This window comes from Tenrec ecaudatus, chromosome 17, assembly GCF_050624435.1.
Source record: "Tenrec ecaudatus isolate mTenEca1 chromosome 17, mTenEca1.hap1, whole genome shotgun sequence".
NCBI classification, from domain to species: Eukaryota; Metazoa; Chordata; class Mammalia; order Afrosoricida; family Tenrecidae; genus Tenrec; species Tenrec ecaudatus.
This window is the reverse complement of record NC_134546.1, coordinates 35,576,297-35,603,079: the sequence shown is the minus strand read 5'-3', so window position 1 is coordinate 35,603,079 and position 26,783 is coordinate 35,576,297. Positions and strand designations below refer to the sequence as shown.

At 44.5% G+C, this 26,783-nt stretch overlaps 2 protein-coding genes across 4 annotated transcripts in view; one reads left to right on the top strand and one right to left on the bottom strand.

Annotated features, from left to right (window-relative positions):
• The window catches only part of THADA (THADA armadillo repeat containing), a 385,109-nt gene that overhangs the window by 166,835 nt on the left and 191,491 nt on the right, over positions 1-26,783 (top strand). The gene's annotated exons all lie outside the window — the stretch shown is intronic.
• On the bottom strand, positions 9,451-10,495 carry LOC142430598 (glyceraldehyde-3-phosphate dehydrogenase-like). The gene has a single exon (XM_075535606.1). It carries the CDS (start codon positions 10,447-10,449, stop codon positions 9,451-9,453), a length of 999 nt encoding a protein of 332 aa, XP_075391721.1. The 5' UTR covers positions 10,450-10,495.

Sequence of the window (26,783 nt, the reverse complement as noted above, 5' to 3'; positions counted from 1 at the left end):
TTTCACTCCGAAATAGTATGCACATGAGAGGAATCATTCAATGCACTTATTGGAGCCCCGCTGGTATAGATCAGATGCTTACCAATCTATTTGCAGCCAACTGGAAGGTGTTAAACCTTAGACACATTTATTACAGATTAAAGGAAAGAGATGCTTGTTTACACTCGAAGCTGAAATGTCCTTAGGCAGAAGCAAAGGACAAGTTTCCTAAGTTCATGGACTTTGAGGTGTAAATCATGTTCAACTCTTTATTGCCTTTGAGAGTGCCTTATTTAACAACTTAGGTTGATTGACTGGCAAAAATTTTCCATAGAGATTATCGATGTATTTGTTACCTGATTTCATCGTAAGTGTTTTTATCTGACATGCCTCTAGGTTCTGTAGGTTTATTGGTTTTGGCCTTGGTGGATGTTACTGAAATTATTCTTTGGGTCTAGCCCTCATGAGTTTTAGTAGCTTTGTTCTAGCACTTTAGTTTTACTGATGTGTATTCAGTGTATCTTTCCATGAATTTTAACCAAAAAACGATTACTTTATATTTTTCCTATTAGTACTGTTTGTTGACTATATTAATGATGTTATTATTATTAGAATTAGAAGTGTTGTAGGGAAGTTACTTATCATTTCTCAGGAAGCTAATATGCTACGCTTGAAACTCAAAGCTATTAAATCATGTTCGACTCGTAATGACCCCGCAGAGCAGGGTGGGACTGCCCCGGTGGGTTTCTGAGACTGCCTCCTTGTGATCGCAGAAAGCCTCCCCTTGCTCCGGCGGAGCGGCTGGTAGTTTTGCAGGTAGCAGCCCAGCTGGTAACCACAATGACACCAGGGCTCCTGCTACCCCTGAAGTAAGCTATATATATGTATAACTATGTTTACGTACACACGCAGAGACAGCCTGTCTTCTATGGATGGTCAGGTGTCTGGCCTAACTGAAGGACAAGTTGTTTGTATAGTCACTGCGCCATACTCACCCTGTTGAACCGATCAGGAATCTGACGGTGTCTGATGATCTGAAAGGAGGGCGTCCAGGACAGCGTCTGGGTTTTCACAGGCTTGGCTGGAAACAAGCAGCCTTCTAAAGGAGACACACCAGTTTGTGCAGAAAAAAGCACACCAACCTAAGTGTGATCAAGTAATTTTTAATAGAATCCACAATTTTATGAGTGCTTGGGTTTAAAGCGCTTGGTTTGTGGAAGGCCTCTGTTTACAGGGGAACCCTCACCCCATTTTGAATCTGGATCTAAGCTCAGCCTCCATTGGAGTTCATTCTTACCATTAACCAGCAAAGTGAAAAAGGTTCTTTCAGGCAGTGTTGGCCAGCTCACAGAGAACTTCCTTGGGCGTGCCATCAATGATTGGCAAATGCATGTCATTTAACGTTTGCTGTGCAAAGCCAGAGGTGCCTCAGGACAGAAGATGCCTCACGACAGCCGCATACCCCATAGTCATACCCCAGCCGCATGGGCAGATGGTCGAAGGACCCCGGGCCAATCCCGTCAGCCTTTTAAAGTGCATTTGTGCACACATCCTCTAGTCCCTAAATGCTCCCCCCACCCCGCCCCACTGTCATGACCCCAATTCTACCTTACAAATCCGGCTAGACCAGAGGATGTGCACTGGTGCAGACAGGAACTGGAGACACAGGGAATCTAGGGCGGATGATCCCTTCAGGACCAGTGGTGAGAGTGGCGATACCGGGAGGGTGGAGTAGAAAGGAGGAACCGATTACAAGAATCTACATGTGACCTCCTCCCTGTGGGGATGGACAACAGAAAAGTGAGTGAAGGGAGATGCCGGACAGGGCAAGATATGACAAAATACTATTTATAAATTATCAAGGGTTCATGATGGAGTGGGGACCAGGGAGTGAGGGGGGAAAACGAGCTGATGCCAGGGGCTTAAGTGGGGAGAAAATGTTTTGAGAATGATGAGGGCAATGAAGATACAAATGTGCTTTACACAACTGATGTATGTATGGATTGTGATAAGAGGTGTATGAGCCCCCAATAAAATAATTTAAAAACAAACAAAAAAAGAAAAACTGCCCTTTTCGAACAGGGAGCTGTTTTACAAAATAAAGACTGTCAGAAGGAACATACCTGGTTAGTCTGGTAAGAAAGGCATGTCCTAAGGATCTCTCCTTTAAAAGAGATTTTGAATTCTTGGCAAAAGGTTTTGTCATAACAACCATTTTGATGATTTAAAAAAATGCTTTGAAGTGTATAGGGGAGTGGAGGCTTTTCTGTGCCTTGTACGAACTGGTAGTGCAGATTATAAACTAGATGATGCCAAATTCCACTAGTTTACCTCAGATCCAAATACAAGCAAATGAAGCCAAAGCCTTAAAATCTACTGATAAAATCAGGAAAATGAACAAAAGTGATCCAGATGGTTTAATTTTCTTGTGAAATGGTATAGTTATTAGATCGTAGCACCCGGCAGTACACAGTATTGAATTTCACCTACAGCAGGCATTCTGTTTTTCATCTTAGGTTGAAGGTTATGCCCTTGACCTAATTGAATGTGTGTGTGTGTGTGTAAATGTTCAAGCAAGGAAGCTGACAGTAAGGTCATAGTAAATTTATGTTAATTTTATAATTGATTGACTTTCAGTGGAAATGAAGAATGACACTGATTCTTTGTTGGTCTCTGTCATTTTGTACCTTCTGCACAACACCGCCATCTTGTCACTGTGACTCATGGGACCTTAAAGAACAGAGTACCGTATATACTCGAGTATAAGCCAACCCAAACATCAGCTGAGGCACCTAATTTTACCACCAAAACTACATGAGAAATGTTCTGAAAAACTTGGCTTATACACGAGTCCCTATCACTGCCCCTGTAGGTTTTCCAAGACTAAATCTTGACAAGAGTAGAGAGCCTCCACTTTGTCCTGTGGGTGCAGACTGCTGACCTGGCAGGTAGCAGCCCACCGAGGTCCCCACGCCATCCTGCTCCTTACCTTTCTGCAGAGGCCTTCCTCGGGCGGCATAGGCTTAAGGTGCCGTAGGAAACAGCTTCTCGCCACACAGCTCGGTGGGAATGAGTGCCTCAGCCTGCACCCTGGTCCAAACCTCCCTCGCGTGGGCGCATTGGAGGATGTGACCAGGGTTCTTGATTGACATGTTCCCCATCTCCAAATATAATCACTGTGAAATGTATATGGTTAAGCCCTGGTCACAGTCTCAGAAGGACTTGAAGGTAATGTGATTCTCCTTATAATTAGTAACCTAATTAAATGCCAGCCGGCCTTAGCCATGCAGTCATGTACCTTGCTTTGGAACAAAGAGAACACAACCGCTGAAATGGTATCCTTGAAACACTAGTATATTTTTAATTAGTGATCGGGTGTGTGTAATGAGTTTTGTTTCATCTGCAGACTTTACACAGCAGTCCCCATTGTGCATTCATTTGGGCCGTGCCCAATAACAGTACACCAATGGGGCACCTGTGTTTTCAGAACCTGGGGTCTTTGGGATAATTCTAAAGGCAGTGGGCTGAAGCTTGGCTTTTCATGAAGAAGCAAGCAAATTCAAAGCATGTTCAATAAAGTAGGCAGCAGATTTAATCTACTCAAGAACGGGACAAAAGAAAAGAAAATCTTTTACCAAGCAGACCCATGAGTAGTGAGATGGGATTTCTTTTCACGTGTTTTATTGTTCTCCAATCCCATGGTGGTACAAACAGCTTGTTGCTGGGGTGCGTTTGGTTTTTAAGAACGAGCACAGGTGCTGGAGTCGGACCAGGCGGACTTTGAGTCCTGGTGGCTTCCACTCCCTCCCTCCATGAGGTTGGACAAGTCACTTAATCCCTGAGTTGTCTGTGGGAGCATGTAGAAGATTGCTCTCAGGAGGAAGTTCTAAACTTTTTTACTCTTATGTAATAGGATTTTAAAAGTCATCTATTTGATTATGTAAGAGAACACAGATAGAAGTTAATCCCAGTCATAAAAATTCAAAGGAAATAGCTCAGTACGAGGAAGAGAAGGCTTGGGATGTTCTGGAGGTGACACAAGTGAGCGTACCCATCAACTTCCACCTCTATCACCAGTCACTAGGAGTTAGTTTGGGCATTACAAATGTAACTAATAGGAACATTCACGTACAAGTCTTTTCATGGATGTATGCTTTCATTTCTGTAGGGTAAATACCCAGGAGTAGAATGACTAGGTTGTATGCAAGGTGTATATTTACCTTTTTAAGAAACAGCTAGATTGTTTTCGAAAGTGACGTATCACTTAATATTCCTATTGATAATATACAAGAGGTTTGATTGTCCCACATCCTTGCCAACACTTGATATGCTCAGTCTTTTTAACTAGCCCTTCTCATGAATGTTTAAGGAACCCTGGTGAAGTGTTCAGCTATTCATGGAAAGGTTGGGAGTTCAAATCCACCTAGTGGTTCTACACGAAAAAGACTTGACAATCTATAAAGTTGGTTCCCATAAAGATTCCCGTGGGACCACTATGAACAGAGGTAGATTATGTGTGACCTAAGAGCACCAGCACCGTGAGCGTTTAATGCTATCATTGTGGTTTTAGTTTGCATTTCCCTAATGGCTAATGATGGGTGCCAAGCCTACTCCTTGTGTTTATTTACCATTTATATGTCTTCTTTGCTGAAGTGACTGTTCAACGCTTTTACCCATTGCTATTGGGTTGTTTGTTTTCTTATTATTCTGAATATATTCTGGACACAAGTCTAAATGTTGTTCTTTAGACATCGATTTGTTTACTGCACTGGCATGCCAAACCAGAAAAACAAAAAGAAATTGCAGCAAGGAGATAAAAAGTATAATTGTACTTAGAGAGTGCTTCCTTACTATGCCAGTGTCTAAACATGGGCGCTGGGGCAATTGAAGGGGGATGTATAGCTTTCCTTGGCTCAAAACAGACTAGATTCAGAGTGCCTGGCTAGTGCTGGGTGGAGCTGCTCCTGTGGGTTCCGACACTGTCACTCGCTGCGGAAGGAGGAAGCTCCACCTCTCTCTCGAGGAGCGGTTTGTGGTTTTGAACTGCAAACCAGCCCGTTAGCAGCCTAACCTGTACCCAGCACACCACCAGAGATCCTTGACGAGAGTTGGAAATAAGGCCGGTGGTGGTCTCTTTTTAGGATGCTGTACACATTGCTGAGTGTGTAACTCAACTTAGCCTAACTAACCGCAGCCTGCATTTGAGAAATGGGCATCTCCCCTGGGGAGGGTCTTTTCCTAATATCTCATTACCCATTGCTCTTTTGTGATGTACGTCCAGACCCCAAAACACAATGTCTTGGAATTTACTGAAACTTTCCATGTACTTTACTGTGGATTTTAAAAATGATATTTCCTTCTGAGTTGAGCTGGACGTGTTACTAGGAAACGTGAAGCATGTCATCCCGGGGCATTAATTAGCCTTCGCAAGAACAAATTGCGATCTCTGCATAGTAATCAAATGAAAAGAAATACTCAAGTTTCTCTCGCCCACCAGTAACATAAAACATTGTTGTAGTTGATAGTTATTGGGAGGATTCCGTCAACTCAATAGAAGCAAAATAATTGACTCCGTTGTAGAAAAGAGGTTCTACATGATGAAAGGAGTTGGGGTTGCTTTGGCCTGTGGAAGGGAAGACTAAGGAGTGATTGAATGATAGGATTCCAATATAATTAGTGAAGGGCTTTCCTGTGTGTCGAGAACACTGCTCATTTGTTCTCCAAATCCCAGAGGTTCAAACTAGAGACATTGGCTCCCAACTATAGAAAGAGTGGATGTGGTTAATGGTAGACATAAAACTTTTATTATCAACATCACTATCCTTTTGAGATTAAACAATGGAACAATCAAGAGAGGCCATAAAGATAATCTAAAACACAAAGATAGCTATCTGCCTGCAATTTTTAAACGGTCACTGAATGGTAGGGTTTTGCTATTAAACAGGACTTCCGAGCTAGATCACCTACCCCAATCTCCTCTACAGGCGAAGATGCAGACCCTGTACCTTGCCCGTGGCTGCCCTGCTGGCTACTAGTGCTCCAATGCGAGAATGAGTTCTCTAAGTAGCCTTGCTTAGAGAATCATGTAGGAGTGTCTGCTTCACCCAAATAAGCCGTTTCACACTGATGACTGTCTGTGTTAATCTTTCCTTAATTTTGACCATTCTGCCGATGTGTTAAGCTAGATGTGGCTCTTCTTGTCTTTAAAATCATCACCTTTTTGTTTAACTTTAACATTTTATTGTGGTTTGGGTGAATGGATACAGAGCAAATTAGTTTGCCTTTCAACAGTTGATCCATGTATGTTTCTTCGCCTTGGCTGTAATTCCCTCAATGTCGGAGCACTCTTTCCACTTCTGCCCTGGGCTCCCTCTGTCCAGAGGGGCCTTTTTCCTGTCCCTTCCTGCACTCTGAGCTGCCCTGTGGGTCTCACTGGCCTGGGAGCACCTTTCTCAGCGGTGTTATTGTTCACTTTAGAGGCCTGTGGATTGGTTGCTAGGCTGGCATCTTCCACCAGTGTCTGTTGCTCTAGTAAGTCTGGATGAGTTTTGATGAGTTTGAATATTTTGTTCTACATTTTTCTGCCACTGTGTTCAGGACCTTCTGCTTTGATTCCTATCAAAGCCAGCGGTTCTTAACCTGTGGGTTGAGACCCCTTTGGGGGTTGAACAACCCTTTCATGGGGGTCAGCCAATTCATAACAGTAGCAAAATTACAGTTATGAAGTAGCAACAAAAATAATTTTATGGTTCACCACCACATGAGGAATGTATCAAAGGGTCAGGGCAATGGAAGGCTGAGAACCACTGATCAAAGCGGTTGGTAGTTGTAGCCAGGTACCATCTAGTTCCTCTAGTTTCAGGAAGTGAAAGCTATGATTTATCTGGTTTATTATAACTTCAGACTGATTGTTTCCTTAAGTTTTTATTTTCTTCACTCATCTTTACTCCAAGTGCAAAGAGACCAATAGTTGCGCCTTAGATGGCTATTCATAAGCTTTTAAAAACCCAGCTTCGACTGTGTTATCTGATCTTCCAAGATGTTCCCGAAGACTGGGATCCTAAGCTGTCAGACCCAGTGACAAAGATCCTCAAGTTGTTTGGTTATGGCTAAGAAATTTGCCTTTTCGGTAGCAAAACCCTACAATTCAATGGCCATTTAAAGATTGCAGGCTGATCACTATCTTTGTATTTGAGAACATCTTTATATTCTATATGTCATCAGGTTGCAGCCTGACGACACCTCCTTGGGGATGTGGCCCTCTTTATGAGCAGAGCTGATCTCTCTGTGGCTTTTTGCCTGGTGTTGGAGTTCATTGATTTCCTGTTATGTCACCTGTTGATCCCAGAAGCCACCAGCAGACTATTGTCAGTGCATTCATTCAGCCAGCCTTGGGTTCCTTTACCTCTGCATCCACCAACCTGTACCTGCCCTGTGCAGAGCTCCCCTCCCCCTCCCCTCTGCTTTGTTATCCTTCCTGTTCATCAGCTTCTGCTGCTGTTAGGAGCAGCTGACTTGTACCGGACTGGACTTAGCTACTTCTTCAACTATGGGAGCCACTTCTCATCTGAATCTCTTCCTCTGTATAAACACATACAAGCGTCACTGGTTTCGTTATTTCAGAAAACCAAACCTAGCCTGCCTCCTTATGAATTTTCCTTACCTAAAGGCAATGCATGATAAACCGTTGCCATTTGTTTGGTGAAACAGTCGGAAACACGTAGGCCACCTAGTCACTGGGTTTGAGATCCACAAATAAGAAGTCCCACCTTTTGGAATCAGTGCTGATAGCGGAGTCTTTGTCCGTTACTTAGCACCACCCTCCTTCATGTAGTTTGTCCTACAAGCTCGGGAAATTGGCCCGTGTAAGCTCTGTGACTCGCAGCAGCGCATTGCCTGGCACAGTGCTGGGCGCCGATACCCACAGATTGAGATGGTCGAAATAGCCGAAATGACGAGGAGGGAATTCAGCTGTGGGGACCTTCCTTTGTTATTGTGGCACCACTAGTGGCAGCTGAAAACACCTGGAACGTTGGAGTATGACTCAAGGAAAATTGGGAATTTTCAAAGAGGAACTAGAACACGTGGCAGCCTAGCTATGATGGAGCTGAAACGAACCGGTCTTGGCCATGTTTAATTTGTTAGTCATGTGGTCTGTGCTGGGAATAACTAATTGAAGAGGAGTGACAGTGCACTCCTTGTTAAAAGAACATTTCAGGATCTTCTCCTGCAATATAATGCTATCAGTGGTAGGATAATGTGCGTACATCTGCACATGAGAACCATCTGCAAATACAAACCAGTTAATGTGAGAGTCACATTTGTGTACCAACCACTCATGCCAAAAGTGAATAAATTGAAAAATTTTACCAACTTCTGCAGTCTGAAATTAATTAAGCATGCAGTAAAGATGTATTGATAATTACTGGTGGTTAGAATGCAAACCTTTGCCCCCACCCCACCCTATCCCCCTAATAAGAATTGCTAATTGGACTGAAGACTATGTGTAAGAATTCTGTAAGACCAATGACTCATTCATTGAAAGAGCCTTTTTCAGCAACAAACTATACACATGGGCCTGCCGGATGGGATACCCAGGAATCCAGTAGGCTCTATCTGTGTAAAGAGATGATCGAAAAGCTCAGTGCCATCCGTCAGCAAGGCTGGGGGCCCTGGGAAACAGACCATCAATTGTTCGTGTGGAAGTTCAGGTTGCAGCTGAAGGAAATGAAAACTAGTACATGAGCGCCAAAGCACAAGCTTGACTGTATCTCACCTGAAGTCAAAGGGCACCTGAAGGACAGGAATGACACCTTAAAGCCTAGTGAGCAGGACGAGAGGAGGTGCATAGATAAAGAAACCAAGAGGTCATTAAAAAGACAGGAAAGAAAGGAAAGCTCCCATTGGATCTCACAATAGACTCTGAAACTTGTTCTTGCGTGTAGAGTAGGTAAAGAAAAGGTAAGAAATGATTAAATAAAAGAGCAGCACAGCAGATAGCTCAGGGCAGCTCGAGAAGCCAATGCCTCAATAAAGAAAACCGGAATCCTTACAACTAGGCCAGAAATTGCGCCCTGTTAAGCGTATCAAAGATTGAAGTCGTGTGAAGATGAAAATCTGTCGTCTTGGAGACTCAGGTACACCTGACCCAAGCCATGATGTTTCCGTTGCCTCACATGCAGGCGAAGGCTGGATAATGAATACGGAAGACTGAGGAGGAACTGATGTGTTTGAATTATAGTGTATTTACTTATAAATAAATCTTTAAAAAAAATTTTTTTTAGGTACAGTGTACTTTATTGATGGTGCATAACAAGGTCGGGCTCTCTAAGCCCCTCCCCTTCCTTCAGGGGGTTCCGATGTTATATTCTCAGTGTGGTAAGGGATTGAATTAGGGGCAAAGACTCCCCAGCAACTGAGAGCCTCTCTTCCTCCAGTGCTGTTGCTGGGGCTGCTGGTCCAGGGGGGCTTTCACTCCTTGGAGGCCATGTAGATCATGAGGTCCACCACCCTGTTGCTGTAGCCAAATTCATCGTCATACCAGGAAATGAGCTTGACAAAGTGGTCGTTGAGGGCAATGCCAGCCCCAGCATCAAAGGTGGAAGAGTGGGGGTCACTGTTGAAGTCACAGGAGACAACCTGGTCCTCGGTGTAGCCCAGGATGCCCTTTAGGGGACCATCAGACGCCTGCTTCACCACCTTCTTGATGTCATCGTAGTTGGCAGCTTTCTCCAGGCGGCAGGTGAGGTCCACGACGGACACATTGGGGGTGGGGACACGGAAGGCCATGCCAGTCAGTTTTCCATTCAGCTCCGGGATAACCTTGCCCACCGCCTTGGCAGCGTCAGTAGATGCAGGGATGATGTTCTGGGCAGCCCCACGGCCATCACGCCAGAGTTTCCCAGAGGGGCCGTCCACGGTCTTTTGGGTGGCAGTGATGGCGTGGATTGTGGTCATGAGTCCTTCCACGATGCCAAAATTGTCATGGATGACCTTGGCCAGGGGGGCTAAGCAGTTGGTGGTGCAGGAGGCATTGCTGACCATCTTGAGGGAGTTGTACTTCTCGTGGTTCACGCCCTTCACAAACATGGGGGCATCGGCAGAAGGGGCAGAGATGATCACCCTCTTGGCACTGCCCTTCAGGTGAGCCCCGGCCTTCTCCATGGTGGTGAAGACACCAGTGGACTCCACGACGTACTCGGCACCGGCCTTGCCCCACTTGATGTTGGCGGGATCTCGCTCCTGGAAGATGGAGATGGCCTTCCCATTGACGACAAGCTTCCCATTCTCAGCCTTGACGGTGCCCTTGAACTTGCCATGGGTGGAATCATACTGGAACATGTAGACCATGTAGTTCAGATCAATGAAGGGGTCATTGATGGCAACAATGTCCACTTTGCCAGAATTGAAAGCAGCCCTGGTGACCAGGCGCCCGATGCGGCCGAATCCGTTCACTCCGACCTTCACCATCGTGTCTCGGGGATGCGGCTGGGACTGCACGGGAACGGGAGAGGCGGCTGTTTGTCGCACGAGGAGGAGCAGAGAGCTTAGAAAGAAATCTTGGAAACGGGGATGGTGAGAATTCTCAGTTACTTTCGACTTGTCATCAAGGGGTCGGTCCCTGGAAAAGGACCTCAAGCTTGCCAAAAACCTTTAATGAGATCAATTAGCACAGTGGCTTCAACGCTGGACACATAGAATCATAATTGTGTGTTGGACCGATGTTTTATTCCGGTGTGCACTGTGAATTAGAACGACTGTAACACCCGATCACTTAGAGCATCCATTACCAAACTGCAAGAAGTTGGCACAAGCGCTGTACTTGGTTTTCGTTATATTTTATTTGATAATTTGTCATTCTGTACATGTTCCTCTTAGACCATCTAGAATAGAAACTAACATTTTCTACATACATTGTAAATGCCTTGTTTCAAAAGGCTTATGTAAATGCCAAAACTGACATTAAAAATTTGCATATTGTCTGACATCTAGCAGACACTCATTTATATTTCTTCATCTCTTTCTTTTTTCTTCCTTGGCTTTCAGCATGAGTTTCAGAGTGTTCCAGAACTGTAACACATTTTTTTTGTTCAAAATGGAAGACAATAGTATTATTCGCATTTTTAAATGTTGATTTTATGTGAACATAGTGGATGTTAAGCTTTCATTGGAGTTACAAGATGCTTAAGTTTTCGAAGACTTTAGCATGAGAGTCAGCTAAAAAAATCAAGTGTTGTTGGTCAAAGAAAGCTTCCCTCTGTTTTGATGGAACTATGATGTGTCCTCCCTGCCTTGGTTAGGGTTTGGGTGCTTGGAATGCCATAACAAGACACGGGAGAGAGAACTATCATAGACTTAGAAACTTGACCAAAGCTAAAATCCAAACAAAACCCTTTAAGAAACGAGCAGAAGAACATCCTTTCCCAGAGCCAGCTCCTCAGTTTATATTTTAGTGCTGCAAAGGATATGCTAAATTCAATCCAAACCTTTGTGTGGCTTTTAAATTGACCATCCAGTCTTGTGTGAAAAGCCACTCACTGTAAATATCGAACCATGTGCTCTACCCCTTTGGGGGTCGAGCAACCCTTTCACAGGGGTCACCCGATTCACAACAGTAGCAAAATTATAGTGATGAAGTAGCAACGAAAATCATGTTATGATTGGGGGGTCCCCACCACGTGAGGAAGTGTATGAAAGGGTGGTAGCATGAGGAAGGTTGAGAACCGCTGCGAGTCTATTGGAGTGAGTTTACACTACATTAAATCACTTTGAGAACTTGCCCTTTGGCCTTTACCACAAGGAGACCTAACCTGGTCAGGACTGGCTTCTCTGACCTCCACTACCTGTAAGGGAAGGAGAAGCATGCTGAGCCCAGGAATTGTGTCCAGTCCCCTTAAGAGTCTGTGGCTGCCTGAATGCGCTCGCTCGCTCTCTCGCTCGCTCACTCGTTTCTGGGTGTGCTGCTGGAGGGACTTTGATGTGAGGAATGTGCAGCCCTTTCACACAGTCTGCAGAAGCAGGAGTGAGCCAGGAGTGCCTGGCCTGCTCACAGACTATCCAAGCCCCAGAGTCCCGGGGGTGGATCCAGAGCACTTTTCCAGATGTGGCTTGAAGAGACCAGTAAACCAGTAGGCGGCTTGTTGATACAGGGCAGAGAGAAAACCCGTGGATGGACTGGGAGGGAGAGTTATGTCAAAATGCACAACTACATCTAGTGGTTAGGACTATGTTAGATAAGGAGCCCTGGTGGCACGGTGGGTTAAGGGCTAGGCTGCCAACCAGAAGGTCTGCAGTTTTTACCCATCAGCCTCTGCGAAGAAAAAAAAAGTAAAGCTTTCTGCTTCCATTATTGTGCTGCCTTGGAAACCATGTGGGGCGCTATAAGTCGGAAACTATGCGATGGCAGTGGGCTTGGTTTATATTTCTATTTTTTTCTCTGTCTAATGCTCCATTTTATTTTGGCTATAAGCTGATTTTGATACATTTCCATTTAATCAACGTTCACAGAAGTCAAAAAATCAAACCGTGTGCTGCGTTGAGCAAACTTGCCTTATAAGGTCTCCCTTTAAAGTGTAAAAATGCAAAGATGTCGCTTTGAGGACATGGATGTCCTGGCCCAGGCCGTGGCGGTTTCAGTCACTCCATCTGTGTGTGACTGAGGAAGACTATGGAAGAATGAGCACATCTGCATGATCATGTCGTCGAAGGATGACAGAGTACCATGGACTGCCAGAACGGTAAACATCTGTCTTGGAGGAAATACAGCCAGGAGGGTCTTAGAAGGAGCTTGGTGAGACACACTGCGGGTCTGTTAGGAAGATCAGTGCCCTGGGAAAGAATGTTATGCTAGAAGGCCAGCAGCAAAGGAGGAGGCAGACTGACACCGTGGGGGCAAGCATAACAGCAGGCGTGCGGGTGGCCCAGCAAGCCGCAGTGTTTTGTTCTGTTGAACATTGACCTTGACATTCAGAAACCATGTGCCCTTTTTACTTATCGAAGAAATATCTGGGGTTCTGGTTAAAGAGCTTTTTCAAATAAAAGTTTGGTCTTTTTAATTTCGTGTCTTTAACGGTTTTATTTGGCATGTAATTCACATACCATACAATTCAATGGTTTAAGTATATTAAAGAGAGTTGTGCAATCATCAGCACAAACTTCAGAACATTTTAAAAAATTCTATTATTCAGTACTATTAGCTCCTCATTACCCCTTTAGCCTCCCCTGTCATAACCCTACAGAGTTTTAAATCTAATTACTGTTTCCATGGGTTACCTATCCTGGGTTTCATATAAAGAAAATCATACAAAACCCCTTGACAGCAACAGCAAAATATAATAAAGAAAACCTCAAAAAAAACGCACAAAGGATCCACAAACACAGACACACACATACACACACACATGAAAACACAAAATAAGAGTAACTAGAGCAAGTAAAAATGGATCAAAAGGGAAAACAAATGATAATATGTTAAATTTGAACCTAACTCTATCTGCAATAATCCATTTCCAGTGAACTCTGTTTGCGAGAAAGACTAATCACGTCCCTAGTTAAAGGTCTGAAGGAGTTCATTGGAAGTTTAATCCAGTGGAAACTCTACAAACTCTACAATTGAGGCTTTCTTTGTCATCTATTGTTGCATGCAAACCAAGTGCTCAAAATTTAAGCTCCAATACAATTCCCTCCTCTGATTTTAGGTTTTATTGTGTACAATCCTTGGATCTCACGGGCTGATGTGCTTCTTCTCTGTGGACTAGCTGACACCTCACTTCCATGGCTGCTTAAGACAAGCCTTTAAGATCTCTGATTCTTTCTAATAGTAAGGAACTATATTATAGTTCATCATATGTTGTGAAGTAAAACAAGTGTTTTTAAAGTAAGATATCTTCCCTCCTCCCTGCCGGAGAGGGAGGTAGGTAGGTAGGTAGGTAGGTAGGTAGGTAGGTGGGGGTCGTGTGGTGTGTGTGTGTTTTCACTGACACCAAAAGGGATGGTATGAATACAAATAGCCATTGCCTTGCATCTCTGACCCTGTGTCCCTGTCATGTATGTGACCAAGTGCTGGTCTCAGTTCTTGTATGGACAAGTGGCTGAATGTCAAGGTAATTGATACAGAGTCCCAGCTCCCAGTAGCTACCACAACTTGGAGGTTGACCCTGAAGAATGTGCCACATCTTTGGCTTACACTCTGGTTGGACTTGTAGTTACAGACAGCTGATTTTAGATGCTCATTCTATGGTGTCTTTCTATTGCCCACTTTTCTTCATAGAATATTTTTTAAAGTTTGAATGTGTTCTTTAGAATTGATTGCAAAGATCAATGACTGCTTTAAGCTGCATATAAATATAAATGCCATATGTGATTGATATGAGGGGCCATCATAAAATTCATGGAAACTTTGCTTTATCTTCTAATTCTGTCTTTTCCACAAGCCTTGTGAAGGCCTCACATATATATCCCATGAAATCTGGACTGTGCGAGTTTTGCTAAGCTCTCATTTATTGCTCTCATTTCCCTTCACTGCCCAAGCACAGGATTTTAAAAACGGCAAACTTCATAAGTACTGAACTTATTACCCTTCCCAGAAAAATATTTGACTTCAAAAAATTCATGAGCTGGGCCGAAGGCAAGATGACAGTAAGTGGGACTTGCACGTGTTGGTGGCTTGAGTTGCATGAAAGAGCAAGGAGCTCAGGTGGTGAGAGCCTGTTGATGATTTGAAACTTGGCCTGAAAGGGCAGGTCGAGCGACTCTTGACAACCGTGACGGTCGCTGAACTCGCCTGAGAATGTGGAGGAAGGGTTTCGGGAGAGCCACCTTTGCAAGAGAAACACATTTAGTAGTCCAAGGACATGCTGAAACCCCTGCCTTTGCACGGCCCCTGGGCACAAACTTATTTTTGTTGTGACTTTTCTCAGCTAGGTGTGTAGTCACACCTACACGTGCATGCCACATGTACACGTTTTCTTGAGAGCAAGATTTGAAACTAGGAATCACATACAACAAAAAGGAAAAGAAATCTCTAGGGAGGTAATACTAGAGTGGACAGAAAATAGACTTGGGATGTAGACCTGAGGGGTAAAGGCATTCGGCAGCACATAAGTCAGCAGGCCTCAGAGAAACTCAGTCATCCTTCTCTCCTTACCAGGGATAAGGAGGCCTTTTGGGACACTTGGGTCATGTCTTGTCCAAACCAAGTTCTTTGTCCTCAGCAGGTGAGCCAGAGCACTAGAGAAAAGCCAGGCCTTTGTATGTAGTGTATGGTGCTTTTCATTTCCAACTTAATCTTGTTTGTTGTTGTTGTTGTTGGTAGGTGCTATTGAGTCTGAGTCGGTGTGGACTCATAGTTACCTGATGCCCAACAGAACGAGACACTGCCCACTCCCACGCCATCCTCTTTTTCACTGCCCTTCTATAGTACTAGCATGACGTCCTCCAGGGACTGGTCTGTCCTGATGATAGGTTGAACGTATGTAAGACTTGCCATCCTTGCCTTTAAAGAACCTCAGTTCTTTCCATTAGCAGCTGATTGTGTGACCTGTCTGTACCACCCGGAACCTGAGTTGTCTTTGTGTTATGCATGCATTATCTCATTTAAGGCTCATGGCTACTTCCTGGGCTAATTATTTAATTTTTTAGAAGATAAAACCTTAGCTTTCCTGACATTCCTAAGTTCACACAACTAGTAAGTGAGTGGCAGGACTTAGGCCTGCTGGATTCTAGAATGTTCTTAACTTTTGCCCTCTGTGCACTTACCGAATATTGTAGAAGTTCTAGAGAGCCCATTCCTACTCTCAAGGTCATATCCACCCACCATACCTGATAGCACCTGAAAGTTGGAGAGATGAAAGTAAGGCGTGCTCCTGCTCTCACGGGACCAAAGCTGTGATGGCACTGCCAGGCCTGGGGGTGGCAGCGATGGGTTCTGAGGTGGTACAGCAAGGTTTCACAAAAGAGGTGACACCTATGCAGAGCTCCGAGGATAAAGGGTTCCCCAGGTGCTCGAGTGTGCAGGGGTTTTCTGTGTGAGAAAGGAATCCACTGCATGCAGCGGTGGTGTGGAAGGGTAAGAATGGTCATCTAAGGATGAGATCACAGATAGAGAATGAAGTTGTTCTTTTTTTTTAATTTGTAAGACTCGAGGCTCCTCAGCCTGTTGCTTCTCACTCGGCCTTTAGAAATACTACAAAGGTAGCCTTTTCTCGGACCTTTAAGGATGGTCATAGATACGTATCCTTCAGGATCAGGTGTCCTTGTTATGTGAGAAGCAAAGCATCGTGACAGGACATTCTTGAGTAAGTTGAGTGAGGGGCATGGAAGTGGATCAGACACAGCTTCTTGAACACCGTTCAGCTCCCTGGAGGCTAACCCTGTGGTCAAGTAGGGACATCGAGGTCAAGTGAAGATCCTTTCAGCATCAGTAGGTATTTGAGGACCTCTGTTCTGTATAAGGTACATCCTGGCCTCTGGAAAGGAGTATCAGACTTGGCTCTGGGTCCAGGAATGGGAAAGGAACTAGGGGACCATTGGTTAGGGCAGCAAGGAAGAGTTTATTGGCTGCATTCTGAGACTTGGGGAACATTCTGAGGATTCTTTGGTTCAAGTGCTTTGGTTAACCCTTAATAGATGCTCAGTAAATGTTACCTAGTATGTCAGCACCATCTTTGATTTTTCTTCTTCATATTCCACCTACTAGAGACTGGTTGGTCCCATAAGTCATTCTTATCTCAATGGGATTAGGTAAATAGGCTATTGAGAAAATGCTTTGACTTTTCCTAGCTCTGAAGATTTTGAGCCAATCACTTTGGAAAGTCTTAGAATGACTTTTTGCAGATGAACAGACCCTACTTAGGATACAGGATCTGCCACATGCTCATTTTATGACTTGAGATATGGGAAACATCATACTTCCCCTTAAAGTAGGTCTCCCGGCGCTGCCCTTGCGGTGAAGAGTTAGTAAAGTAATGAACTAGCGTGGATAAAGCAGAGAGCCAGCCTGGCATAGCAGGGACACTCAGTAACCCTCACTCCTGCATTCTGACTGGTTGCCCTGAGGGGCAGTTAGGGTTCACCCAGGGAACGGTGGGGTCCTGGGTAGACACCTGGTGGCCATACGCTTGACTTCTTTCTGCCTGACCACCCAGTCTCCTCCCTGGGTGTCTCACCTCAGCTCTTCTGCAACAGCCTGTATGCCCTCCTCGTGGCCCTGAGAATCCTTGAGCGACGGCCTCCCTTCCCCACTAGGCACTAGGCTCCTGGTGGCCAAGGCAGTGGCTTTTCTCTCTGCTTCCGCACCTGGCCCAGAGCAGACTCACGGGGACACTCGGTACAGGCCTCCTGTACCCGATCTGTGCCATACATCTGCGGCCCCTTTAGGGAAAACTGGAGCAGGGTCTCAGAGAACTGTATTGGGAAAAACACTCAGACCCCACTTCTAAAGGGAAGGGTTGAGATGGAAGAATCACCTAGCTCTGGCAAGGTGATTCTTCTCTGCCCAGAATACTGCCTTCTAAATCCTCCTGGCGTTCCTAAGTGTTAAGCCCAAAGCATATAGCAGTGTCTACTCACCCAAGAGCAAGATAACCATGGGCTTACTACTAATCTGGAGTGAGCAGTTTACCAGTTTCCCCACGACATCAAAGAGTTTGCTTCTGGCAGTTATCTCTCTCCCAGCCCCATTCCACCTTGCTACAGAATCAAAGCCTCTTTTACAATTTATGATCCTCGATAGGACAGAGTTCCTGCTACATAGGCCAGGCTTACCTGTGAAACTGATCAGTGTAGATTATTAAATGAGCACAGGTAAGCTCATGTTTACATATTGGTGAGTAAGCTCATGCTACCTTGCTTATTACTGGGTAATCCACCCCTCCATATATAAACAACTTCAATCAAAGGTGCCTTATCTTCTCCAGAAAGTTGTTCCAGCACTCCCTCCTGACTCGTCGTTCTATTGACTCCACACCTGTGTGTCTCCATGGGTACCACAGGTGGGTGCTAGCTGGTCCCATTCCTGGCACCACCTCCGAGCCTTTGGTTCCTGTGGGCAGGCATCTGAGTCTGCGTGAACAGAGGGTATACCTGACAACTGCACCGTGGTCACCCATGATGTGCAAAGGAACAACTGTAGAGTCTTGACCTTGGAAACTCGCCCCAGGCGTGACCTTGAGATTGTGTCGGGGAATCCTGAGTGCCCCTCCCGATGTGACATGGGAAATTGTGTGTAATGTTCATAAGTGCATTTCTCTTGTGAGACAGCCCGTGCTTTACACTAGATTCTGAAATGTTTTCACGATAAAAAACTGTTGGGGATTGGGGCGCGGAGGGAAGCACTTGCGTAGATTCTTCCCACGTACTTGTAAGTTAACGTTCGTGTTGTTATTAGCTGGGAAGTATTTATTATGCTCTCTTGAACTCCAGGTGTGAGCTGCAGATGGCAGTTCTAGCCTAGGTAGTGCAGCTTACTCATCCAGAGGGTCAACATAGCCTTAGTGAGGGTCGTCTGACTGTTTTTATTAGAGGCTCATACAACTCTTATCACAATCCATCCATACATACATACATATATAATACATCAATTGTGTAAAGCACATTTGTACATTCATTGCCCTCATCATTCTCGAAACATCTGCTCTCCACCCAGGCCCCTGGCATCAGCTCCTCATTTTCCCCTTACCTCCCTCCCTGCTCCCCCTCCCTCATGAACGCTTGATAATTTACAAGTTATTATTTTGTCGTATCTTGCACTGTACGACATCTCCCTTCACCCACTTTTCTGTTGTCTGTCCTCCAGGGAGGAGGTTATATGTAGATCCTTGTAATCGGTTCCCCCTTCCTACCCCATCATCCCTCCACCCTCCCTGTATCACCACTCTCAGCACTGGTCCTGAAGGGATCATATGTCCTAGATTCACTGTGTTTCCAGTTCCTATCTGTACCAGTGTACATCTTCTGGTCTAGCCAGATTTGTAAGGTAGAATTAGGATCATGATGGGCGGGGGGTGAGGAGGTGGGGAGGAAGCATTTAGAAACTAGGGGAAAGTTGTATGTTTCATCGTTGCTACATCGCACCTTGACTGGCTCGTCTGCTCCCTGCGACCCTTCCATAAGGGGATGTCCAGTTGCCTACAAATGGGCTTTGGGTCTCCATCCCGCACTCCCCCCTCATTCACTATAAGATATTTTGTTCTTTGATGCCTGATACCTGATCCCTTTGGCAACTCGTGATGGCACAGGCTGGTGTGCTTCTTCCATGTAGGCTTTGTTGCTTCTGAGCTAGATGGCCGCTTGTTCACCTTCAAGCCTTGAAGACTCCAGATGCTATTCCTCGCCACTTTTAATGGAGAGGGGAAATCTCTTCGCCCTCATATCTTCATTGATTGTCCTGTCTTATTCCAATGAAAACCAAACCCATCCCACAGCCTTGCAGCTCTCTGGGCCCCGGGAGAGCTCTGTGATTGCTGGAATGCGCTGGTTTGAGTCGAGAGAAGTCGTCATTAGGTGCTGTGGAGGCCCCTCCAACTGATAGAGGCCCCACGTGCAGCAGAAGGAAACACCGCTGGTCCGGCACCATCCTCACAGTTGTTCTTATGCTTGAGCCCGTCGTGGCAGCGACGGTGTCAGTCCATCTCAGCAGAGGCCTTCCTTTTGGACTGCCCTTTTTACTTTACCAAGGATGACATTCTTCTCTGCGACTAACTGGTCGCTCCTGAAAGCAGGCCTACAGCAGGTGAGCGGAAGTCTCGCCATCCTGGCTTCTAAAGAGCATGCTGCTTGTACTTGATCCGAGACAAACTTGTTTGTCCTTGTGGCAGTCCCTTGTACTTCAGGAGTCTACGCCAGCTCCATAAGTGCCTTGATTCTTCCTCAGTCTTCCTTATTCATGTCCAACTGTCACGTGCAGTGAGAGGGTTGAAAATATGGCTTGGGTCAGGTGCACCTTAGTTCTTAAATGAACATTCTTGCTTTCCAACACTTTAAAGAGGTCTTGTGCAGCAGGTTTACGCAATGGAACATGCATTTTGATCTTTTGACTGATGCTTCTGTGAGTACCGATTGTGGATCCAAGCAACACAGATCCTTGACCATTTCTAGCTTATCTCTGTTTATCCTGATGTTACCTACTAGTTCATGAGGGTTTTGGTTTTCTTTACATTGAGCTAGAATCTGAAGGTTGCAATCCCTGATCTTCATTAGCAAGCACTTCACTATCCGTAATCAAGGTCCTGTCCTCTGCATAGTACAGGTTGTTAATAAGCCTCCTCTAATCCTGAAGCAGCATTCTTCTTATATCTAACGTCTCTGATTATTTGCTCAGTATATCAACTGAAAAAAGTATGGTGAGAGGATGCAACCCTGACACACACCTTTCCCGATTTTAAACCATTCAGTATGCCCTGTTCTGTTTGTACAATTGCCTCTTGATGCATCTACAAGTTCCATACAAACACAAAAATGTTCTGGAATTCCCATTCTTCTCAAGGCCATCGATCTCAAGGACTGTGTGTTATGATCCACACAGTCGGATGCTGTACATAGTCAATAATATGCAAGTGAACATGTTTCTGGTATTCTCGACTTTCGGCCAAAATTTATTGTTCCATGTGCTCTTCTGAATCCATCTAGAATCTCTGGCAGCTCCCTGTCACTGTACCGCTACAACCATTGTTGGATGATCTTCAGTAACATTTTACTTGCATGTGATATCAGTGATAATTTTTTATAATTTGAGTATTCTGTTGGGTCACCTTCTTTGGAATGGGTACAATTATGGATCTCTTCCAGTCAACTGGTCCAGTAGCTGTCTTCCAAATTTCCTGGCATTGATGAGTGAGTACTTCCAATGCGTGCTTCATCAGTCTGCTGAAACATTTTCCGTGGGTGTTCAATTAATTCCTGGAGCCTTGTTTTTGGCTCTTGCTTTCGGTGCAGCTTGCACGCCTTCTTTCAGTCCCATGGGTTCTTGCACATGTGGAGTGTTGACCAGTTCTTCGCAGTACAGTGACTGTGTATTCTTTCTTCTTTTGATGCTTCCTGCATCATTAAATATTTCGCTCATCAAATCTTTCAATATTGCCACTCAAAGCTTGAATTTTTTCCTGAGTTCATTCAGTTTAAGGTATGCTGAGCGTGTTCTTTGAGGTTTTCTAATTCTAGGTCTGTGCACTTTTCATTATAGTAGCTGATTCAGAAGCTGCTCTTTGAAATTTTCTGTTTCAGTTCTTTGACTTCATCATTTTCCCCCATCTACTTCAGCTACTCTGCAATTAAAATTTAAAAAGTTTCAGAGTCTCTTCTGGAATCCATGTTTTATCATTATTTTCCGCTTTTTATTGACCTTTTGTTTTTTTCAAGCGTGTTCTTGATGCCATCCAGACCTCATCAGGTCTTCTCTCATTAGTGTTTAATGAGTCGAATCTGTTCTTAAAATTCGGGGGCGGGGGGCGGGAGGGAGGGGGATGGGATATTCTCCATCATACTTTATCTCTCGTGAATTTATTTTAAATTATCTTCAGGTTCAACCTGAACTTAACATGAGCAATTGGTAATCTAACCCATCGTCAACCCCGGCCTCTTTTTAGCTGTTAATATTGAGCTTCTCCGTCGTCCCTTCCCCTAGATATACTCTATTTGATTCCATCTGGAGACATCCACATGCATTGACTGGACTTCCTTGAATGGAAATAGATATGATCCCATCACTGAAAGCATTGATGGGATGGATGATGATGCATGCAGTACCCTTCCTCTTGAATCTGTCGTTTGTGATGATGGATGCAGTACCCTTCCTCTTGAATCTGTCGTTTCTGGGATAATAAACCATATGATTTATGCTTCTAATTTGGCCAGTGCCAGGGCATTTCAGCTCATTCGCTACTAGAATGTCTGTCTTTCTTTTTTTAAATCAGTTTATTGGGGGCTCGTACAACTCTTATCACAATCCACATGTGTCAAGCACATTTGTACATTCGTTGCCATCATCATTCTCAAAACATTTGCTTTCTACTTGAGCCCTTGGGATTAGCTTCTCAGTTTTCCCCCTCCCTCCCCATTCCCCCTTTCCCCCTCCCTTGATAATTTATAAATTATTATTATTTTATCATGTCCAACATCTCCTTTCACCAACTTTTCTGTTGTCTATCCCCAGGGAGAAAGTTATATGTAGATCCTTGTAATCAGTTCCCCCTTTCCACCCCATCCTCCCTCCACCCTCCCTGTATCACTACTCTCAGCACTGGTCCTGAAGGTATAATCTGTCCTGGATTCCCTGTGTTTCCAGTTCCTATCTGTACCAATGTACATCCTTTGGTCTAGTCAGATTTGTAAGGTAGAATTGGAATCATGATAGTGGGGTGAGGAGGAAGCATTTAGGAACTGGAGGAAAGTTGTATGTTTCATTGTTATTACTCTGCACTCTGACTGGCTCATCTCCGCACCCTGACTGGCTCGTCTCCTCCCCTCGACGATGTTCAGTTGCCTACGATGGGTCTTGAGTCCCCATTCTGCACTCCCTCATTCACAATGATTTGATTTTTTTGTTCTTTGATTCCTGATCCCTTTGGCACCTTGTGATCACATAGGCTGGTGTGCTTCTTCCATGTGGGCTTTGTAGCTTCTGAGCTAGATGGCTGCTTGTTTACCTTCAAGTCTTTAAGACCCTAGATGCTATATCTTTTGATAGCCGGGCACCATCAGCTTTCTTCACCACATTTGCTTATGCACCCACTTTGCGATCATGTCGGGAAGGTGAGCATCATGGAATATCAGTTTAATAGAACAAAGTGTTCTGGAGGCCCAATGTCCATTTTCTACCTTAAGACTAAACCTATAAGTATATGCACATAGATCTATTTCCCCATCCTCATATATAAACTACATATGTACATGCCTTTATTTAGACCTCTATAAATGTCCTTTGCCTCCTAGTTCTTTCCTCTATTTCCTTTTACTTTCCTCTTGTCCCACTATCCTGATCAGTCTTCATTTGGGTTTCAGTAATTCCTCTTGGTTACATTACCCTTGATCAAGCCCTGCCAGGCCTCAGCCTCATACACCTTCCTCACCACTGATTTTGGATCATTTGTTCCCTTATCCCTGGGTTTATTAGCACCACTTCCTTTCCCTCCACCTCCCTGTCTCCCATGTACCCCCCACCCCCCAGGACCGTAGGTCCCGTTTTTTTTCTCTTCCAGATTGCTTATGCAGCCTATCTTATCTAGATAGGCCTGCGGAAATAATAAAATGCACAAAAACAAGACAGAGCAAAACAAAGCAACAAAAGAAAACAAAACAACAAAAAACTAATGACAAATAAAAAAACAACTCATAGATAGTTCAAGGACTGTTTGTTGGAGTGTTTTCCAGTGGAGTGCCAGGCCCTGGTCCCAACATACATTTTTGGTATTCCCTGAGGACTCCATTGCTCTCCTCCCCTTGCTGTTCTGTTGCACGCCCTTAGTGTTTTGCCTCAGGGTGGTAGTGTCAGATCAGCTGCAATGCCCACACTGTGTCTCCAGTGTTGTCCCCTGTAGGGCTCTGGGTCAGTGAGTCTCATCTTAGACCGGCCATATTGGCTGCTCTGAGCGGGGATACCATCCTCAGGGCTTGGTGAGCCAGGATGTGCTCCATTCACTCTTCCTCCCCCTTCATTTGCTCCCGTGTGCTCTGATCAGACATGTCCCTCTCCCTGAGCTGCAGCTTCAGTGCTGCATTCTTCTGGGGGGAGGGGCGGCTGTCCTCTGAAGTCCATTCTTCTGGGGGGAGGGGCAGCTGTCTTTCTATATGCTTTCCACTTCATTTTAACAACTTTCTGTTTTTCTAGATTCTTACTTTGTACATTTCCAGTTCTAATTGTTAGTTGGTGTTTGCTTCTGTGTATTCTCATTTTGAGTTGCGGCCCATCAGTGAATGACATTCCCGATGGCTTTCCTCCCAAAGGCTCTCTTCCTTCTCCGTCATTGTGGTCAGCTCTACTTTGAGACGGCAGCTCTTCCTCAGTCGTAATTTGAGTGGCTTCTCCCCTGAGGGCCTCATCTGCACTGTCTCTGACAATGTTCTCCTTCTATTCATGAGGTTTCCGTATCTGACAATAGTTTGATTCTGTCCATAACATTTTCTAGCGCTAATTCCTCCGAAGTGAACAGCCTATTCCTTCTGCATAGTCTATTTATTTAGTCTGGAGGTTCTGCTGAAAACTGTTCACTTTGAGTGATTCTGTTGGTATGTGAAATAACAATGGCCTAACTTCCAGCTACACACAAGCCATCACAGGACGACAGCAAATGGACAAGTGGTGGATACTAGATATTACTCACTGCCAGTGAGTCCATGCCAACTCAGAGCAACCCTGGGGGACAGGCAGAACTGCCCTGTGAGTTTCCAAGGCAGTCACTGTGCACAGTAGTAAAAGCCCCTTCTTTCTCCCGTGGCGAATGTTCCGATCCGCACACCTTGCTGATAGCAACCCAACTCATGACCGCAAAGCTGCCTAGAGGCACCGCTAACAATGTTGTATTTCCAAAGAGTCTGTTTGGGGTGTTCTCATAGGGGACTGAGCAGATAGAGATTATCACCATCAGCTCAATTGCCCTGAGCCTCAGTGAGGTTTGAGTGACTTATCTATGTCACAAAGGTCATTTGGTAGACAAAGAAGGATGAAAATCCAGGTGTTTAATTTGAAGTTATATTTATAGTGATTAGGTTTTATTATGGCCCCAAAGGGCATCTCAACTTAATTGGGGATATTTATTGAGTCCACCTGGAAGGCTCTAAGGGGAAGGATTTTAGCGTCACATGGATTTCACTTAGAGCTGGCAAGGCTGTGTGTGTGCCCTCTCACACGACGACGAGAACAACAGCTACATTTCTTATCAGCTCCCTTCAGCCCTACCTAATCGCTGACAAAATAATAACTGGGAAACAATTATTTTCCTAATGATGGTTTATATTTTTCATGTTGTCTGGAATCTGTTTGAACAATTTGTAATAGAATGGAGTTTGAAACTACATTGAGTCATTCCTTTATAGTGACTGTTACGTAATAAAGTGTTACTTTAAAAATAGGCCGCTTGCTTCTCCCTGTGTAATTACATTCATCTCTTGAGGGGAGATTTCGTTTTCCATTTTACCTGGGTGTATGCGTTTGGAAAGTGCCCTAGCACAAGGCATCCGAAAGTAGAACCTTTTGGCGCTTTTCCCATTTTCCACTCTTTCTCCTGTAAGGATGCCAGGTTCCTTTGGGAAATCATCGTTTGCAAAAGGTCAGGAGTAAAAGGAGGGGCTTTCTTTAGTGTACAGTTACTGCTAATTGGAAACTAAACATCTGTAACCATGTCAGAGTTATTTGTATTTGAAGAGAAACATTTATATACAAGAGCCCTTTTGGTAACATAAAACATACTCTAACACAAAGTGTATGTATTGGAGGGGTGGGGGGTGGACAGACTGGAGAAGTTTGGGACAAATGACTGTGGAGCTGATTTCACTTACAAATAAAATCTCTAAGCATTTTGAAAGTATCTCCTTTTCCTCCGCCCAGTGAAGTTTTCCCATTGCCACCCCCTAGGCCAAAACAAACATTTTATTATATTGTTCCATTAAGGATTCAACGTTTAATCATCTTAAAGGAAAACTAAGTCTGAGAGAAAATGAATGAGTTGTTAGAAATGTCACTGTCCATTGGGAAATCTCTAGCTACCTCCTGTAACCTGAACCTTGGCCGTCTTCCCATTGAGTGGTGTAAGCTTAGCCCTCTGACATCTGCAGGGAGGGACGTGCTGATGGGCTGAGCGTCTTAGGGGGAACATAGCATACCCTCCTCCTTTTTTTTTTTTTTTTCAGACCCTCCTTCTTATCCTCACTTGGAAGTTCTGTTTGCATCACTCCATCTGTACAGAAATTATATCTGTATATTTATTTTCATATTGAGATAAATGCTGGTGATAAGGCTACAATGTTAAAACATTTCAGTTATTGAACTTGGTCTTTACTAATCCTAAAGGCCAAATACTGATAATGGTCCAGATCTTACCAGAAATTCTTTCATATCCTAAATGCCAGTAGGTAAAACACTACTAGATTTCAGGGGTTGGGGGGGGGGCTTTTTTGTTTATTATTTTTTTCCCTGGCCAAATTTACCAAATCTGACCAAAGATCATACAGCCTTGAAAACTACAGTCTTATATAAGCTAGAGCATACCATGTTGAACACCCACCTCAAACATTCCCATACTGGTAACCCCTGGTTTTCAAAAGTTTGCTTCACACACTTTTGCATGTGCAAAAAGAACCTGAATAGGATTTTCACTGTTCAGGAAAAATGGCAAAATGTAAAACTGGCATTCCCTGTTGTTGTTGCAGCCTGCCATTAAGAAGTCAGCGTGCACCCTGAATGCTGTCACCTAGCTCCTACCCCGGTACGACCGTCAGCACCAAGCTGCCTTAACTGTGCCCTGTATTGGGGAACACTACATCATGTTAGTGGCAGTTTAGGTGTCATGCATTATTTGCTGATGAATCATTAGGTTGATGTTTGGGTCTGAGAACACAGTCGTTTTCTCAATATATCTTAATGGCAATTGCGTCTCTGTTTCACACCATGTGGGATTACGAAAGCTTGCATATGCGCTCGACTTTCAGATAGCGGGGACCTTGTCTCTGTGCATTCGTGCAGGTGCCCAGTCTGAACAGAATGCTTCTGGGCTCTTGGGTTCTGAATGTTTACAAAGTCGAGAGGTCCTTGGACAACCTGCCTTTCCAATGACCTCTGTAGGATCTCAAAATGCCACTCAACCATGGATTTCTCG

Bases quoted from the DNA above. Each gene is read 5' to 3' on its own strand.
- LOC142430598 (XM_075535606.1), bottom strand. From the start codon at position 10,449: ATGGTGAAGGTCGGAGTGAACGGATTCGGCCGCATCGGGCGCCTGGTC.